This window comes from Penicillium solitum, assembly GCF_028829755.1.
Source record: "Penicillium solitum strain IBT 25940 chromosome Unknown utg000001l_segment0_segment0, whole genome shotgun sequence".
Lineage (NCBI taxonomy): Eukaryota > Fungi > Ascomycota > Eurotiomycetes > Eurotiales > Aspergillaceae > Penicillium > Penicillium solitum.
Window position 1 is genome coordinate 8,863,984 of NW_027072121.1, and position 16,989 is coordinate 8,880,972.

Here is a 16,989-nt window from a genome sequence, read left to right on the forward strand (position 1 = left end):
CCTTTTAACCGTCTTTTTACATGTATGCGAACGCGATAAGAAGCGCACCTTGTGCAAGAGAATTTTCTATGTATAACCTTTGATGTAAAATGGGACATATGTTGGATTAAGAAAGGCGAGGGGCAAAAATGGAGACATTTAATAGAGATGTACTATAGGCAAATATTTTGTACTCAGTGGGGATACTATAAATGGCTTATCATCATGTGATCTTATCAGGACCTCGAGAAATCCGCTGAAGTCATAACTCAGTCTGTCGACAACCTACTGAAGAACGGTATAACTGCGCCCTATGGAGATTCAATCCTAACCGGACTATTTCAAAAGTTGAACCAGCTGCATTTGCAGAATGAGCGAGAGATAGCCACCAATCACACATCATGGCGCATCCACGAGTCTATTTTTCCCTTCCCGTACGACCATTCCTCCCAAGACGAGCCCGTTGCAACCGATTATTCCTACAAGACCTCCAAAAACCATGCATCGCACGAAGCCGATTTCAGAGCACCAATTCTGGCCCTGAAACACCACCTCAGCCCAGCAAAAACGCCGTACCTGACGAAGTAACACCAGACCTGTCGCATTTGGACCCTTCCCCGGAGGATTATTCACGGTTCATTTTCCAAGATAAATGCCGGGTGAAGATACATGCTGGATCTGGTGGGCATGGCTGTGTCGCCTACCTGCGCGAGAAATACGTTGAAGAGGGACCCCCGAACGGCGGCGATGGTGGCAGTGGAGGTGGTATCTATATCCAGACCGTCGAGGGCTTGACTAGTCTGCATAAGCTCGCTCGCAGAGGCATTATCAGAGCTAGCAGGGGCCGAAATGGACAGGGCAAAAGCAAGGGTGGAAAACGTGGCGATGACGTCCTCCTTCAGGTACCTGTCGGCACCGTGGTGCGAGAGGTGAGCCGTTATGACCCGGTCGAGGTGGAGTGGGCCCGCATCAAGGCGGCAGAGGAAGCGTCATATCTTGCTAAAGAGGAGAAAGATTTTGCTAAAGAGGAGAAAGAGGTTTGGCGGGATCCAGATGATCCCGAAGTTGAAGGCGAAGAAGGATTTGAAGAAACAGAAGAAGCGGAGTTCAATCCTATCCAGCACGAGCGCTGGGTGCTACACCCCGCCGCAAAGCCATCTGATTTCCTTATGGTGCAGTTCCCGAAATCATACCCGCGACGACAGAATATAGCAGCCATGGAGCCCAAGTCACCGATCTGGCTGGACCTTTCAAAACCCATGGATAAACCCATGCTTCTGGCTGCCGGTGGTATTGGCGGACTGGGGAACCCGCATTTCTCTACACGCGTGATGGGACGGCCAAAATTCGCAAGCCGAGGTGAAGGTGGAATGATGCTAGAGCTCGACTTCGAGCTTAAGCTTCTTGCAGATGTCGGGTTGGTTGGGAAACCGAACGCCGGCAAGAGTACGCTTCTGCGCTCTTTGACCAACAGTCGGACCCGCATTGGAAACTGGGAGTTCACTACACTTTCTCCTAGTATTGGCACTGTCATCACCGACGACATGAAGGGTCGCCCTCTTGTTGAGTCGAAGGTCCGTCGCACACACTTTACTATTGCGGACATTCCGGGTCTGGTTGAAGGCGCACATCTCGACCGGGGACTTGGTCTCGGGTTCCTTCGACACATCGACCGAGCCGGAATTCTGGCCTTTGTGGTTGATCTCAGTCTCGCCGATCCTGTACAGGAACTCCAGAAACTGTGGCACGAACTTGGAGAGTACGAGCGAATGCGCGATGCAGATCCTGACTCTACCGAGGAAGACGACATCATTGAATGGAACCCATTCACTGAAAATGCGGATGGTGGTCATCGGCGACAGGCACTGGACCGAGAGCCTGCCCCGATATTGAATACCAACCCCGACGGCTCCCTGCCCCCGCTGGCAATGACACCTCTGCATTTGAAGCCTTGGTTTGTTGTGGCAACCAAGGCTGACCTGGAAAATACACAAGACCAATTCCGAGCTCTGCAAGAGTACTTGTCTGGTGTTCAGAATGGCTCGATTGAACACCCATCGGGTCATGAAAGGGCTTGGAAGGAGAAGGTGTGTGTTGTTCCGGTCAGTGCCAAAAGAGGCGAAGGTGTGTCTCGAATTCCCAAGTTGGTGATGGACCTTCTCGAATGAAGCATGTATATTAGAAAACTCCCTTGATCATGAACAAAATGTACTATATAATAAACATCAATATACTTTCAATCTTCCCCTACAATCTATACAACTCTCACATAAGTTTGGCATTGGTTTTACTCTATCTAAGTAATCTAGCTCTAACATATTAGATGCTATGGCGTAGAAAAACTGGCGTATTGTTTTTTTTTCTTATTTTCTATTTTATTTTATTTCTATTTGATTGCCAAAATGAAGCTTTATGATATGGGATGTTTTTTTTTTTTTTCAACGCGGTTGGAGGAATTCACCCAAACACCATACCTTGGGGACATGTTGGGATTACTTTGTGAATAATTTATAGCACCGTCTCTTTCTTTCATTTCCTTCTTACCTTCGACTTCACCTTTCCCCTCAGTCATGGCTCTTCCATCGGTCCTGAGTGACGCGTTGTCAGTTATCGCGGAGCCGAGTTTTGATGACCCCATTCTCCAATGCGACAACCCTCACCTCCAAGATCTTCTCTTCAACGACACTGGAAAAGCGATTGAGCTTGCCAACTCAAAACTACACACCTTCCCATTTAAGGATGTGCACATCTGCTGGCATCGACTCTACACAGACGCGTCTATCGTCAAGGCCTGTGTCATCATCATCACGAAATGCGGTCTGACCTCCAAAACCAGATTTGAAACCCAGCACTTAGATGTCTCACAACTCATTCATGACACAAAGAATTCAGCTGAGCCGAGGCTCTCTCCTGACGCGCCATGGCTATCAGGCGTTGTGGCGCTCCTTGATAACGTCTTGATCATGTCTGGAGCCCCCCTCCGCGAGAAGCTGGTCCAATCCTTGTTGTCCACGCTGCAGGCAGCTACAGAATCCTCAAAATTCGAATACGACGACACTGTTGGTCCGGAATATCCTACTGCGAAGCGCAGAAAATTCTCGCCTCCTCTCTTCCCTCCAAATGCGATCCGTAACCCCCATCTGGAACATCCGATTCCGCGTTTATCAGCCCCGTCATTCGATTCCATCGAAAACCACATTCAAAACATTCGCACTCCGCTAGTGATAACAGATGCAATGGAACACTGGCCAGCCATTTCGACGCGTCCATGGTCTTCGCGGAACTACTGGTGGGATCGCACATTTGGGGGTCGCAGATTGGTCCCCGTTGAGGTAGGAAGGTCGTATACCGATGAGAACTGGGGACAGAAGATTATGTCGTTCAAAGAGTTTGTGGACAAGTACATATGGCAAGGGAAACTAGCCCCGACTGGGGCGACAGAGAACCAGCCCCAGGCCAGCAACCTCGATGGAGAGACAGCATACATGGCACAACACGATCTACTCACCCAAATACCTGCCTTGCGCAACGATATCAGTGTACCGGACTACTGTTATATCACCCCGCCGGGCCCAGACCCTGGAACACCAGTGTATGAGAAGAAAAAGCGAGAGCGCGAGGCGAAACTTCAAGCACAGGCCTCTGAAACACCGCATGGTGGCCCCCAGTCGGAAACAGCACCAGCTGAGCATGACATAGCCGAGCACAATTCAGATGCAGGCTCGCTTATGGGTATCCCCAGCGATCCCATTATCAACACCTGGATCGGACCCGCGTGGACGATCTCCCCTCTCCACCATGACCCCCACCATAATATCCTCACGCAGGTCGTGGGCACCAAGTATGTCCGGCTGTACTCGCCACATACGCCTGACTCTCAGATCCACCCACGGGGCCAAGAATGGGTCACGTCGATTGATGAGACAGCAGAGCCAGATCCTGTATCCGGAGCTCTGCCAACGACTCGCAGACAGATTGATATGTCGAACACCTCCAAGGTTGACCTGGCTGCTATCGAGACTTCCCCTGCTGAGTATGAGCAATGGGAAGAGATGTGGCCTGGGTTCATGGACGCCGATTATGTGGAGACGGTTCTCAAGGAAGGCGAGTGTCTCTACATTCCTGTTGGGTGGTGGCACTATGTGCGTGGATTGAGGGCTGGTATCAGCGTGAATTTCTGGTGGTGAGAGAATAGCCCTGTGAAAGATTCACGATGATATGATGTCTCGGAAAGAGATAGATGCGTTGCTACTTTGCAAATGGTGTCGGATGATATGCCGTTATGAACCAGTCACAATCAAACGAGTTATTCTACATATTTACGATACCTTGATTATGATACATGCACCATAATAGTTGGCCGCTGATGCGGCCTCGTGATTTTTTAATAATCCCGTCTATTTGGGACCTTAGAAGATGATATTAGGGACGTTATATGTGAGAACATCTCGTCGTTTTTTTGGATGTTCTTTTTAGATGTCTTTTTAAATATATACTTAAGCGGTACAGAAACCCATTTTAAATACATATTGTATAACTAGAGATATAAAAGTGCCTAGGGGCCCCCTTCCAATCTACAAGGCCAATGGCTACATCTAACTCCACCCTTCCACCAACTCGCAAAGCGTCTCCTCTCCACCCACATTTCCAGGGAAGACAACGAAAGGCACACTGCGATGACGACTAGTTTCCTCATCGCACTGCCAAAGAGGCACACCAGGTGCCGCCTGACCAACGATAGTAGCACGCTTTATATTCAAACCTTTAGTCGCAGCATCCGAAGATGTGATCCCCCCCTAAGAACGTTAACACCAATAAATCCGAGAAAATAGTATAACAGTATAACATACCTTAGCAATAATAAACCGCGGCTGCACCTCAATCCGCCGCAAAACACCAACCAAAGCCTCAGCAACCACAGACCCAATCTTCAGCGACGACAACTCATCGCCACCAGTCACAAGCGCCCGACTCGTCATAACGAGCGTATCTACCCCGGTCCGTAGATGTGATTCCGTCTCCTGTACAACACGCAGCACAGCCTGTGCCGCAGTCTCCGGCGACGCAATAAGTTCCTCGACCTTCATTTCAATGATCGCCAACTGACCCGATGCGCCGCGCCGATCCGTCAACACTTTCAGCTGTGCGGTGGTTTTAGGAACATACGACCCGGCAATAATAAGCCCGCCTGTTTCGCGCGGCGAGGGCAGGTGAAGCTCAGCAGCGGAGATAGGTGCTTTAGACCGGATACCGAGTCTAGTTGAGACGAAGGCCGCGCCGGTGCGGTATAGGAAGTGTTTGCCATTAGATTCCGCTGGGTGTGTGTTAGCCACCCAGGTTACATATTCAAAGGAGTAGCACAAAACTCTGGCATACCAAGTAGCAATCCCGCCACGAAGACATGCATGTCAGACTCCGCAGCTGCATTGACGACTACCACTCCACCAGCTGGTGCAGAAAGTAGTTTCTTGCAGACAGCCTGCGGCCCGCCGGTGCGGATCTCTTCGATTGTAACAGAGCATAATTGGTCTGCGTTGAACCGACCGGGCGCCTTTTCGAGGACGTAATCCCGCAGATTGGAGCTCTTGTATCCGAACGTTGCGTCTTTGGCGAACTGTGTCGCGCCCGCCGGGACGAGGCTATCGCCTTCGGTGACATAGTGCACATCGTTGATGGTAAGTCTCCCACCCTGGAAGAAGAAGGGGGCGAGAACAAGTGCATCTGCGGGCCCAAAGACTGACTGCGCGACGTCTGTTTCGAGGGGGAAGTGGCCGCGTAAGGTGCTATCCCCGCGGAGGACGATGTCAACCTTTTGGTTTGTTGTTTTGGCGACTTGGGCGATGTTTGTGCAGATCTCGTGGATGAGTGTTTCTGCTTCTTTTGGTGGGAGGGCACGCGAGTTTGTGAGGATGAAGAAGCCTGGCTTTGTGGATTGGAATTCGGCTGTTAGTGTTGGGATGTCCCAGACTGTTAGCACGGAGATGTCATGGCAGGTTTGTGTCCCAGTTGGGTCGTCGTCTAGCACCACTAGCCGGTTGATTGGGGCTGTGGTGAGGATTTGGGTGATTTGCTCTTGCGCGTCGGCGGGATACTCTGCGGGGAGGTTGGCGAGGGTGCTCTCGCGGGAGAGGACGGGGTACTCGGGCTGCGACATGGTGAGGAATCGAGTTGTTTTTTTCCTATTCTTAGGCTATTTGTTAATTGAGTCTGGGTTCGGAAGGTTGTATTTAAAGTAGGCGAAGTGCTAAAGATCAACAAGCGGGGGAGATGGAGATGCGGGGAGCTCTCGGAGACAAGGCCGAAAATGCATAGATTCGATGCAACTATGGACTAGATAGAATCAGACATGTTTTCCTCATAGGAACAAGAAACACCATAAACGCCATTGGAGAGATGCAAGAATGAAGGGCGTTTGAATGCTTGCAAGCGTAGAAAGCCATGCAACGGTCATTATGCATGTAGCCGATTTCAGAGTCCAGTATCCCCTCCCATATTCCTTCCCATCCCATGCATCAAAGAAAGTAAACAAAGATGACAGGTCGTAGACTGCGTGATTGTTCGTAGAGGGTATTTAGCCCACCACACTGCGGAAACTCAATGCTTCGAGGAAGCCGCCAAGGTCATCCTTTTGGACCTCGACAACACAATGCTCGAAGCTGTCGATGCGCACACGGGCATTCGTCTCCTGGACTACCTCCTGGAAGGCAATACCAAATCGGTTGCGGAGAAGGTGCTTCTTTTCACGCGGATCTTCCTCGTCCTCGGACTCCGATTCCGATGAGGACTCAGACTCTTCCGAATCTTCGTCTTCGGCGCCAGTCTCCTCTTCTCGTTCGGCACGCTCTGCTGCTCGCTTGGACCGGCGCTCTAATCGCTCTTTCTGTTTCTTCTCCTTAAGTTCTTTCTTCTTCTTGCGTTCCTCCTGGCGTTTGGACATGGCGGCGAAGTCAACAACACCGCCACCGCCACCAGTGCCAACGACTACATAGAGATCGCGGTCTTCATCGAGGCCAGCAAGGACGAGAGGAGTTCCTGCTGCTCTCTTGCGGCCGATCTTGACTGAATCACCCCGCTCTTTCTCTTGAACTCGAATGGCCTCAGCGATCCACAAGGCCAATTTTGTCAAGGCCCCGGGGTTTGTGAAGAGTTTGACGTCGGGTCCATCCTTGACCACAGCAATACGGAATGCTCGAAGGTGACGGATTTGGTGCTTAGAGAGCAAAGAGGTACCGGTGCGAAGGATAGCACGGTGTAAATGCTGGGCCAGAGGCAAAGCCTCTAGCAGAATCGTGGGCGATTCGGAAGTTAATGAAAGGGCGTCGTACGCACTCCAGAACCGAGGTAGCAGACTGGCCAAGTCAGATTCGCCTGTGATTCCACTGTTCTCTGTATCATCGCGTGCTCGGGGCAGACGTTTGGAGTCCCAAGAAGCCAAAGTCTCATGTGGTCCAACTTCCAGCATTGCACCAACGATAACACCTACGTCTGTGGCAGAGAGGCACGCCTTCCAACCCCAGCAACGCACAAATCCCCAGCCCTCACGGGCACTCGCGCTCGAAGATCCTTCTGATGGCACGAGTCCATCTAGGCCATACATAGGGGCGTACTTGAGCAGCCGCGATCGTAGTACACGCTTCAATTCCATATCCATGTGGGTGTAGTACTGGTGACACTGGGTCAGACTAATTCCCATCTTGGCCAGAAGTTTGTGCAGTCGTTTGCGGCCATTCTCAGTCCAGACATGCAGCCGCGGTGCAAGGTAAGGACTGTGGAGCATACTCTCGTATAATGACCAGTGCCGGACAAGAAGGAATCGCGGCTCGGGAGAAAGACGAATCGATGTATCGGTGGGCGATCTAGCGGTCGTTGGAATGACACCGTTGATTTCTCCTCGGATGTCACGGTTTGATTCTAGAGGATCGGGCGGGTTCAAACGATGGACTTCATCGCGAAGTATTTGGCGAATATGTTCGCCACGTTGACCACCCCAGCCTGCTGAGCCCCCGGATTCTGATGTATTTGAAATACCCACTCCGGTCATTGTTCGACCGCTGAGTTCCAGACTGGAGACACCGACAATAGCAAGCCACAGCAGGTCATTGTCATCTCGTCCAAGCTCAGATGCCAGGGAGTAGATCAGTGACGAAATTGGTTCGGAGTATGAGGTTCCAGACGAATAGTAGGATTGTAGAACAGAGTCGTGTCTTCGCTTGAGATTAATTAGACGTTTCTTTAATGACCGCGCTGATGGTTGCTTTGCCTCAGCAGGGGAGGGCGAGTCGGTTGTCGGTGTTGCGGATCGCGACGAGTTCGAAGAATTGATTCCAGTCTTTTTGCGGCGAGTCGGAGTCGAGGCGATAGAGGAGCCCTGTATCACGCGTTAGTCGACTGTCTGGTCAAAGAAATGCTAACACCTACTGAATTGCTTCTCCTCCGTTGGTGGGGCGGCTCATCGCCTTCTGAATCCTCATCGTCTTCGCGACCTGACCAGGATTTGCGCTTTTTCGACCCTGTTTGCATTTCGTCTTCAGATCCGTCGTCACTCGCGTCATCGTCGTCGTCGTCTACCTCTGGCATTTCCAGTAATGCGTAGTATGCCTCTCGTTCGTTGCGAAGCTCTTCCTCAATGTCTCCGTCGTCATACACGATGATTCCGCCATTCTTCGACGTGTAAGCGGAAGTGATGCACCCTTTGTCAACCCCGCGTCCTCGCCGTCGCGCATTGGCATCGATTTCAGCCATGGGCTGGCCCATCCCCGCTAGTCCACCAAAGACGTTCCCCAGGTTCCACGGCCGTCGCGCGTCGAATACCCAGATCTCCACGCCTCCCATATCTTCTACCTCATCCTCGGGATTGCTCAATGCCAATATCTCGCCTAGATCGACCAAACCACCTACACCGAGACAGACGACAACTCCTCCGCTGCCGCCATTGGTGGTCTGCATTGGGCGGACCAGCTCCTCCCCCGCGCGCGACAGGTCGCCATATCCTGCAACTGGTTGGATTTTATGAGGGATATAGTCGCGTTTTAACAAAGCTGTGAGAATTCGACAGGCACATAGCGCGTCTGGCTCTAATGCCACGAGAATCAAGACGGGCGGAGAAAGTGGGTGGTGAGATCGGAGGAGTTGTAGGTAGAGATGTGAGATGAGCTGCCGAGGGAGATACATGGCCAGCTTGGGATTGTCATATGCTCATGCGACAGCTCATGAAGAAAGGGAACTCGTAAGAATAAACCCAGAAATATGAGGTGGTTATTTGGTGTGAAGCCCTTGCAGCAAAGAGTCTCTCATAGCGCCGGGGAAGTGGACAAGCGCGACGCGTCGGGCACGTGCCGGGATTCCATACCTCTTCATCACCTCGACGATATTCACTCCCCTTCTTTTAATTACTGGAATACTTCACTAATTGCATGTCTTACTCTTTAACTCCTTGAATTAAATCTGGATATAGATCTTCCCAGAATATGGGTTGGTTCATCTTATTGCCTAACGCAAATTGGGTGCTTTACGCGAAATCCCTCGTCTATACTCTAAATTGAGTCTTTCCACGCGCAAATCCTTTGTTCGAATCTTTTTTTCTATCAACCACGCAGTCTCTTGTAAAGCAGATCAAGTTCTTCCACGCTCTCGGCTGGCAAAGGCCCTTTGGCGATATCCTTAATATGCTGGGCGAGCTCAGGCGCTGAGCTGGCTTCCAGAATCACACCATCTCCTTTCTGCAACTTCGAGTGGTAATAGATCCACCGCAGGCAGGCTTCAGATTTTGAAATCTGGAGTTTTCTAATGGTTTCTCTGAAGTCCATAATACTGGCCTGCATCTTTGGGTTGTCGTACGTGCTGGTATGCCAAATGCCCTCGCCGCTCGTCCTTCGGCCAGTCATGAAACATGAGAAAGTGCTGCAGGCTGTTAGCCAGTTCGGCCATGGTCTCAAATGGTAGTGAAAGTATGTACGAACCTGCAAGCGTGGAATACGATTCCATGCCGGTGAAGGAGCGGGAAAAGCTTTTCTTCTTTCTCGACTGGCCAAATTATACCAATCCTGGTATACAGTTGGTTTGACATAGCCCTTATCCTCGCAGACGAGCATAAATGCTTTGAGGGCAATCTCGGGGAAATTACATAGGCCGAACTATGGGATGATCAGTATCATTTATTCCTTGTAAAGTAATTGCTTGGGTTACCTTGTCGAATCGGCTCTCTGCGTATTGCTCCTGCATTGCAGCAGCCTGTTCTCCGATTGGCATACTTCCATCTGGACGTTGGAAATAAAGCACGTGGATTTGGTGCGTATGGAGACGGTCCAGGCTCTCCTGGAGTGACTTTTTTATTGCCGGGCCTGTGAGGGTTCGGGCTCCTCTGGAAGCAGAGGAACTCACGGTGACCGGGCTTATCCTGGTATCGACCTTGAAGCTCTGCCCTGACGCTTTCACTTCTCCCAACAGCGTCTCGGAACAGCCCGGGCTAGCTCTTGGCCACAAGGCTGCAGTATCAATGCGGTTGATCTGCAGTTCCTTGAGTTGATCTAGGACTTTCTGGACTTCGCCAGCGGTGGTTAAAGAGGTGCCAATCGAATAATCACTGAATAGGGTTTCTGGTAAAGACATGATTGCTAGGGCTGAGATGCGTTCAACGTTGCCAGAGAGTTCAAGTAGGATCAAAATGAAAAGGAGATGGATGATACTAGGAGAGAAAAGCTAGGTCAATGAATTATCGGACAAATGACTTCTATGTTGTCTCAGGATACTCATAGCCCCATGACCTTTGGATGTGAGAGATGACGATTTTCATCTCATGGGAAGAAGGCGCCTGGCTATGTATAAGTCAGAGACGACTACCTCTGAGTAGTAGGTAACAAGGAATGAAGCTGTGTAGTGTCTACCAGGCCAAACCTTCTATGTGTCTGCATTGGTATAGTGTTCAACAACCTTTGAATGCAACACCTGAAAGCAATTATGCTGATATGCAACGCTACAGTCGGATTAAAACACCCCTACCTGAGTGGTCATACATAGAAGACATTGCCATACATTGATTGCATCTTTAGCAAGTTGATTACTTTGGTTACAATATCAAAATCATAGTTGTTTCCCTTGAAGTGTTGGGTCAGAGGATATCTTTCAAATTCAATAACCACAGAGGTAACGCCTTTCGCCATGAACATGCTATATTCTCCAAAACTATCCCAGTGAAGATATTATGGCCATACATCTATGAGTCCAGGAAAGAACTCAAGATCGCAGCCAAAGGAAAGAGACCAGGTGCTTTCCTGCATAATATTAAACAGACGAGCGGCCCAAAATTGATCCAGCCACCCAGATAGCGGTGCATGCACCAACGACAGAGATGCCAACTAGCCGCTTGCCCCAGCTGCCGTCTTCCGCCATTTTGGTCGGCCCAACGGTATTCTTCAGCTTCAGATGCAAAGAAGATGAATTCAGGTCCTCGGTGACATTTCCAGCGGAATTACCTAGTATGGCTGAATATTCTTCGTCACGCTTTTGCCACTTCTCAACAAGTCGCGCAATCTCAGCCAAATCTTCCTTGAGAGAGCCAGGCTCAGTGGCGTTGGCATTCTCAACTTCCACATTCTGGACATTGCCGAAGAAGTCAACCACAGTCCGCAGGCGCCCTTCTTGCTCGCCTCCAGGGAACAAATCCCACCGGACACCCGGCTGAGAGTGGATCTTCGACTCGTCATAGGAATCGAACAGGTCTCCTAGGTTGAGTTTGGAAGTGACACTTGTCACTTGTGTCTCGAGGAATTCAAGGACATAGTATGTCCAGCGATCAATGACAGCGACGCCGACATCGTTGTCTGCGTGGTGGGAATAGGAAGACTGGTCGATTTCGCTGGAGCCTGTGGCCACGATGTTAGGCGAGTAGAAATGGGTATACATCGTATTGGCCTGGCAAGTATCGATCATGAACAGTAGCTCATGGTAGCGCTTCTTCTCCCACATTTGTCCAAACGCGTCCGCAAGATCCCACGCGCCGATCTCTTCGGCATCCTGGAACTTTAGGAATTGGTCGCCTCCATGTCCGGTCATGTACACTAGTACATTGCTGCCAGCATCGGATCCCAAGCGCTTGCTGCGCGGTACGTCTTCGTCGAGACGGTCGGTCAAAAGTCGGATGAAGTTCTCCACAGTCACTTCGTAACCCCTATAGTCCACTTCGATGTTGTCGCCGTATAGGTCGACGGCACGGTCTGCATTACTGTAAACGGTGCCGGGGAAAGCGTTTCGGGGGTTGCAAGCCATGTCATCGGGGAGCATGAGTATAATTTGTGAGTCGGGAATGCCGAGCCGCTTGACGGTTCGGTATAGTGAGAGGACATTGGCGAGGTGGCGGTAGTTGAACCAGAAGCGAGAGGTAGATACAAGCACCGCCCAGTTAGAAGTGTGTTCAGCGGCAACTGCGCTGGCAAGGAGCAGCAAGGCGAACGCCTGTAGAAAGCGGAAGAGCAAAGCCATTGTGATGGACGATCAGGTCATAGTAGGGGGGAGGAACACAGCTTGTATCACTAGCCGGTAAATGTGAAATTGACGACAAAGCATATATCAAATCAAAGGCCACATATATCAATCACAATCGCCATATCAAAGCCATAGCACAAATGGCCGGAAGGAGACAGACAGCTTCAAGAAGCTACCCAGGTCAGATAGGAGATTACAAATGTCGGGGATCATTTAATGCCACTTTTCTAAGGCACGAATACTGACGCATGGGCTATGGATAGCGTCACCGCCTTTGTCGGAGTCGGCATATTGGTCCCGCAGATCAGATCATGTAGTAGAAACTCGATTCCACCTTTTTCTTTTCACATCCATTCCTCACATTCTGTCTAGCGGTTAGTTTGGACATCATATTTCATCATGGCAGGCAAGAAAGGAGCAGGCGAGAACAGCAAGAAGGTCGCCGGAAACGCTCGTGTATGTTTTTTATTTTTAAAACCCCGCCCCCGCTATTATTGCCACATCCCTCAAGCATAAGATCATTTGAATAAAAGCTGACAGTGCTGTATAGAAAGCGGACGCCGCGGCATCAAAGAAGGCAGCTGAGGACCAGAAGAAGTCTGCAGAGGAGGAAAAGCAATGGTCCAAGGGATCCAAGAGCAGTGCTAAGAAGTATGCGAACTCAATCTTTCAAAGAGAACATATGCTCAAGTACCGAGCTAATCACCTTCAATCTACAGGGAAGACTCCGAATCCAAGAAAGCTGAGGCTGCCCGCAAGAAGGCCGAGCGCGATGCCCTACTCGCCGAGGAAGAAGCCTCTCAACCAGCCAAAGCCAAAGGCGCAAACGCCAAGACCGCACAAAAGAAGACTCGCGGCCTCGATCTTTCACAGTTGGACGATGCTCCTGCAGGCAGCAAGAAGGATACCTCTCTCAGCGCCACTGGTATCGACAACGCCCTAGATGCCCTGTCTCTGGCTTCGAAGGACACATCCAAGATCGACCGACACCCCGAGCGCCGATTCAAGGCCGCATATGCCGCATTTGAGGAGAGACGCTTGCCAGAGATTGAGCAGGAAAACCCTGGTCTGCGCCGGAACCAGCGTATGGATCTCTGCCGGAAGGAATTCGAGAAGAGCGAAGAGAACCCATTCAACCAGGTGCACGCGGCTGTCAATGCTACCAAGGAAGAGGTTGCCGCGCTTCGGGATAGCGAGCGCAAGAAGGTCGAAGGCAGACTTGGCGGCAAATAGATTGGTCTGCCGCTGGATCACAAGCATTCAGGCTCATGGATTGTTGGGAAGTTGTGAGCAATATCTCGATATTGTCGGACTAACCATGGGTCCCAAGTCTTCATGCTCTCAAATACCCAACACGGATGGTGTTCTCAAGGTTGTGAGCGTCTTATCTTGATTCGGAGTCATTTTTACACGGTTCGGGAATACCAGCTGTTTTCGAGTCATCGAGTAGTTACAGTCAAAACAAAAGGCTCGAGCATAAAGCCCGGAGAATACACAACCGTGACGCATTTGTTCTTACATCGCACCATGCATTGTGTTTTCCGGCATATAAACTTACGAAATAAAATGATCAATATCCCTTTCAAATTATGTAGTCTGCTCTGACAGCAGGCTGTCTGCCAACCCGACATCTTAAACAAACACCTCTAGCAAGCTCCTACCTACATACCATCATAGCTCTGTTGTGTCTGGAAAAATTGATAAGCCTCTGGACCCTGCCAGAGCCATATATAATTGGTTGATATTCACATATCCTACGACATCGTAGCTCGCACATCCCACACATATAGACTCTCATCCCAGCCAACACTAGCACACCAGCCCTCACTTCCAAACAGACACCAGTCCACACCCGTCACAAACTCAGTATGGTTACCCATGCGCCCTAGTTCTGCACCAACCACTGGACCAGCGCGCATCATATCCATATCCCCGCCTGGGCCCGCGTCTGACCGGTCACTCCACACACGACAAGTCATATCGTAACTCGCACTCAAAAGAACGTTAGAAAGATGCGGCGACCAAGCCACTTTTCGCACAGCATATTCATGTCCGAGCATAGTTGTCAGCGGCCCTTGTTGCGGGGCCCGGATATCAAACGTCCGAATAGCACGATCAACACCTGCCGTAGCTAGAACAGTGGGACGGTACTTGTTCCAGTCGTGGGTGAGGGCCTCTGCAGGCGGGGCAGGGCCGCCGGGCTGGCCGGGGATTGCAGGCGCGGGGGGACCGGCGTGGATGGGGATCTGGGTGACGAGGTGGTTGGAAGCGGATGCCGGGGTGCGGAGATCGAAAACGCGCACGTATGAGTCTGATGTCACACACGAGATGATGTCTGGGCTGTGCGGACAGAAGGATGCGGAGTAGGTGCAGCTGTGGGTTGGAAGGGTGAGGAGGGACTGCGGGCGATGTGGCGACCAGATGCGGACTGTGCCGTCCCAACTACTTGAGCAGAAACGGTCTTTTGCGACTGGATTCCAGCTTACACTGAATACTTCCCGCGCATGCTCTTTCCAGTTTGAGATTGGGAAGTCGTTCGCTGTGCAGTCGAATAGCTTTATGCTGCCGTCGCCTGATGCGGCGAGGACTTGGTTCTCGTGGAGTTCGGACCATGCGAGGTCATATAATGAATCTTGTGTTGTGAACCTGGAGGTTGTGATAGCGCCGAATGGTTAGAGTTCTGTTCTTATTTCCGACTCTGTTGCGCACTCCGTCGCGGGGTTTGCGAATATCCCACTTACCACTTTAGCGGTTGGATTCCATTCGCAGTCAGCTCCAAGATGTGCAGACGACCATTGCCAACTAAGCCAAAATTTGAAGAGCTTGCAACAGCCAGCCGATTGTCAAAGAATGGAGAGTATTTGACCGCGCAACCGTTATATCCTTGAGTGCGGTAGTGGAGCATAATGGGCAACTGATCGGCCCCGGTCGCTCGAGGGATGAGGTAGGAAAGAGAAAGAGAAAATGGAATAAGATCTTCACGCAAACTAGGGTATCAAAAGGATAAACGTCAACGGTCATGAAGATGTTAAGTTCAGATTCGGCGTATGATCTCGGGATTGCGGGGATCAAATGGGCCGAGGTCCTTCCTTGGCTTTCAGGCACGGCCTTTTTCTATACTTTCACATTCGCTTTTTGTTGGTTTGTTATTGTTAATATCTGCATTTCAATGTTGAACTTGAATCAATTTAATTGGTTCCTGGTTATTTTATCTTCTTACAGGGTATGGTGACTTTGTCTCAAGCTCTTCTCGCGTTTTCAGTGGTCAACTTGCCAGAATATCCATCAATGCATCATATGTTTACATGTGCCAACATATTTCCGGACTCTATTTCTCAAATAGTGCTACTTAGATTGAATACAAATAAGGTAAAGCTACTCTCATAGATTGATCAACGGCTGAAGTGGAGCATATTGTGGTGTTCGTGATCGTTGACGTCAACGGGCTATATCTCCAACTGCATCCAGCCCTAATTGCAACAATAATAAGGAACCATTCTAGACCCTCAATTTTCCATTCAATAACATGGATTCAAGCCAATCATGTTAAATAGGTACAAGCTGAGCCACCCTAGAACATTTTGCCTCAGCCCCTGCAAAGTATGGGAATGACGCCATGATTGGCCTCTTCTGAAATCTGCTTCTTAGTCTGCTCGATTTATTTTTGACTGAATTGAGACTATTCTTAACATACCTACCACCTGATATGATAAGCTCAAGACGATATAATAACCAAATCGCACCCACATTAGGAGGCGACAACCCAATGCCAGTACCAAAGCACTATACATCTCCGGCCAGTGTATTCCTCAAAGAAGAAGTATACCGACTCGGCGCAGTTCCAGGGCTGAGATCCCTACCTCCAGGCCCAGAGCGCGACTTCCTCACCCTGTCATGGGGGCCCATCGTCTACCGCACCTCGTACGCCCCCGAAACCAAACGTCTCCTCCCCGTATTCCTGCGCTCCCTCAACAATTCCGTGCACCAGTCGTTGCGCCGGGCGTTACCAGGCTCCGATGATGAAATTCAAATTCTCACAAACACATATTCTTGCAAGGTTTTGGACTCGTTTGATATGTACGCCAATATGGACGAGGAAACGGTCCGACAAGTCTTTCATGATTTCAAGGTGTCGCTTGGGATACCTGAAATAGAGCTCCCGAGTAGACTGCGCATATGCTTGATGCTAGATGACGAAGCTTTATCGCACTTGAAATATGTTTTAGATTCTTCCTCGATGGTTGAGAGCGATGCAGATGTGGGTGGATGCTGGGTGAAAGTTATTGAGGAGAATTTCCCGGATTCGAGGATTGGTGATCACCCGCTTGCGAACCCCGATACGGAATGTGTATCTGATTCTGTTGGAGAAGATCGTGGGATTTATTCTGGGTGGACGATGGTGGCACTCGATGCATTAGTAGAGGTCTTTGATGGGCTTCGGCAGATGAAATGTTTGGTCGACTATCATCGGGAAGGAAAGGTATACTTGGGAGGGGGCAAATGGAGCCTTTAGTCTATATTCAAGGATGT

The 16,989-nt window shown here is 50.2% G+C and overlaps 9 protein-coding genes across 9 annotated transcripts; 4 read left to right on the top strand and 5 right to left on the bottom strand.

The window, feature by feature from the left end:
- Positions 1–380: 380 nt before the first annotated feature.
- N7455_003429 (GTP-binding protein Obg) lies at positions 381–2,147 on the top strand (the record flags this gene model as incomplete). Its single annotated transcript, XM_040961443.2, has 1 exon — positions 381–2,147. The coding sequence occupies one exon, from the start codon at positions 381–383 to the stop codon at positions 2,145–2,147; it is 1,767 nt and encodes a 588-aa protein (XP_040808145.2).
- Positions 2,148–2,549: 402 nt separating this feature from the next.
- N7455_003430 (putative JmjC domain protein) lies at positions 2,550–4,166 on the top strand (the record flags this gene model as incomplete). Its single annotated transcript, XM_040961415.2, has 1 exon — positions 2,550–4,166. One exon carries the CDS (start codon positions 2,550–2,552, stop codon positions 4,164–4,166), a length of 1,617 nt encoding a protein of 538 aa, XP_040808115.2.
- Positions 4,167–4,574: 408 nt separating this feature from the next.
- On the bottom strand, positions 4,575–6,133 carry N7455_003431 (uncharacterized protein; the record flags this gene model as incomplete). Its single annotated transcript, XM_040961431.2, has 3 exons — positions 4,575–4,775; positions 4,830–5,293; positions 5,356–6,133. 3 exons carry the CDS (start codon positions 6,131–6,133, stop codon positions 4,575–4,577), a joined length of 1,443 nt encoding a protein of 480 aa, XP_040808128.2.
- A 417-nt stretch (positions 6,134–6,550) lies between these two features.
- On the bottom strand, positions 6,551–9,150 carry N7455_003432 (cell division control 45 family protein; the record flags this gene model as incomplete). The annotated part of the gene is made up of 2 exons (XM_040961407.2): positions 6,551–8,347; positions 8,398–9,150. 2 exons carry the CDS (start codon positions 9,148–9,150, stop codon positions 6,551–6,553), a joined length of 2,550 nt encoding a protein of 849 aa, XP_040808154.2.
- A 413-nt stretch (positions 9,151–9,563) lies between these two features.
- N7455_003433 (uncharacterized protein) lies at positions 9,564–10,587 on the bottom strand (the record flags this gene model as incomplete). Its single annotated transcript, XM_065604483.1, has 2 exons — positions 9,564–10,112; positions 10,165–10,587. 2 exons carry the CDS (start codon positions 10,585–10,587, stop codon positions 9,564–9,566), a joined length of 972 nt encoding a protein of 323 aa, XP_065462974.1.
- A 672-nt stretch (positions 10,588–11,259) lies between these two features.
- Positions 11,260–12,456, bottom strand: N7455_003434 (GPI-anchored transamidase; the record flags this gene model as incomplete). The annotated part of the gene is made up of 1 exon (XM_040961427.2): positions 11,260–12,456. One exon carries the CDS (start codon positions 12,454–12,456, stop codon positions 11,260–11,262), a length of 1,197 nt encoding a protein of 398 aa, XP_040808142.1.
- A 402-nt stretch (positions 12,457–12,858) lies between these two features.
- Positions 12,859–13,692, top strand: N7455_003435 (DUF1014 domain protein; the record flags this gene model as incomplete). Its single annotated transcript, XM_040961438.2, has 3 exons — positions 12,859–12,915; positions 13,010–13,110; positions 13,179–13,692. 3 exons carry the CDS (start codon positions 12,859–12,861, stop codon positions 13,690–13,692), a joined length of 672 nt encoding a protein of 223 aa, XP_040808144.1.
- Positions 13,693–14,213: 521 nt separating this feature from the next.
- On the bottom strand, positions 14,214–15,364 carry pex7 (putative peroxisome biosynthesis protein (Peroxine-7); the record flags this gene model as incomplete). The annotated part of the gene is made up of 2 exons (XM_040961450.2): positions 14,214–15,105; positions 15,201–15,364. The coding sequence occupies 2 exons, from the start codon at positions 15,362–15,364 to the stop codon at positions 14,214–14,216; spliced, it is 1,056 nt and encodes a 351-aa protein (XP_040808125.2).
- Positions 15,365–16,225: 861 nt separating this feature from the next.
- On the top strand, positions 16,226–16,972 carry N7455_003437 (uncharacterized protein; the record flags this gene model as incomplete). The annotated part of the gene is made up of 1 exon (XM_065604484.1): positions 16,226–16,972. The coding sequence occupies one exon, from the start codon at positions 16,226–16,228 to the stop codon at positions 16,970–16,972; it is 747 nt and encodes a 248-aa protein (XP_065462975.1).
- Between the last annotated feature and the right edge of the window lie 17 nt (positions 16,973–16,989).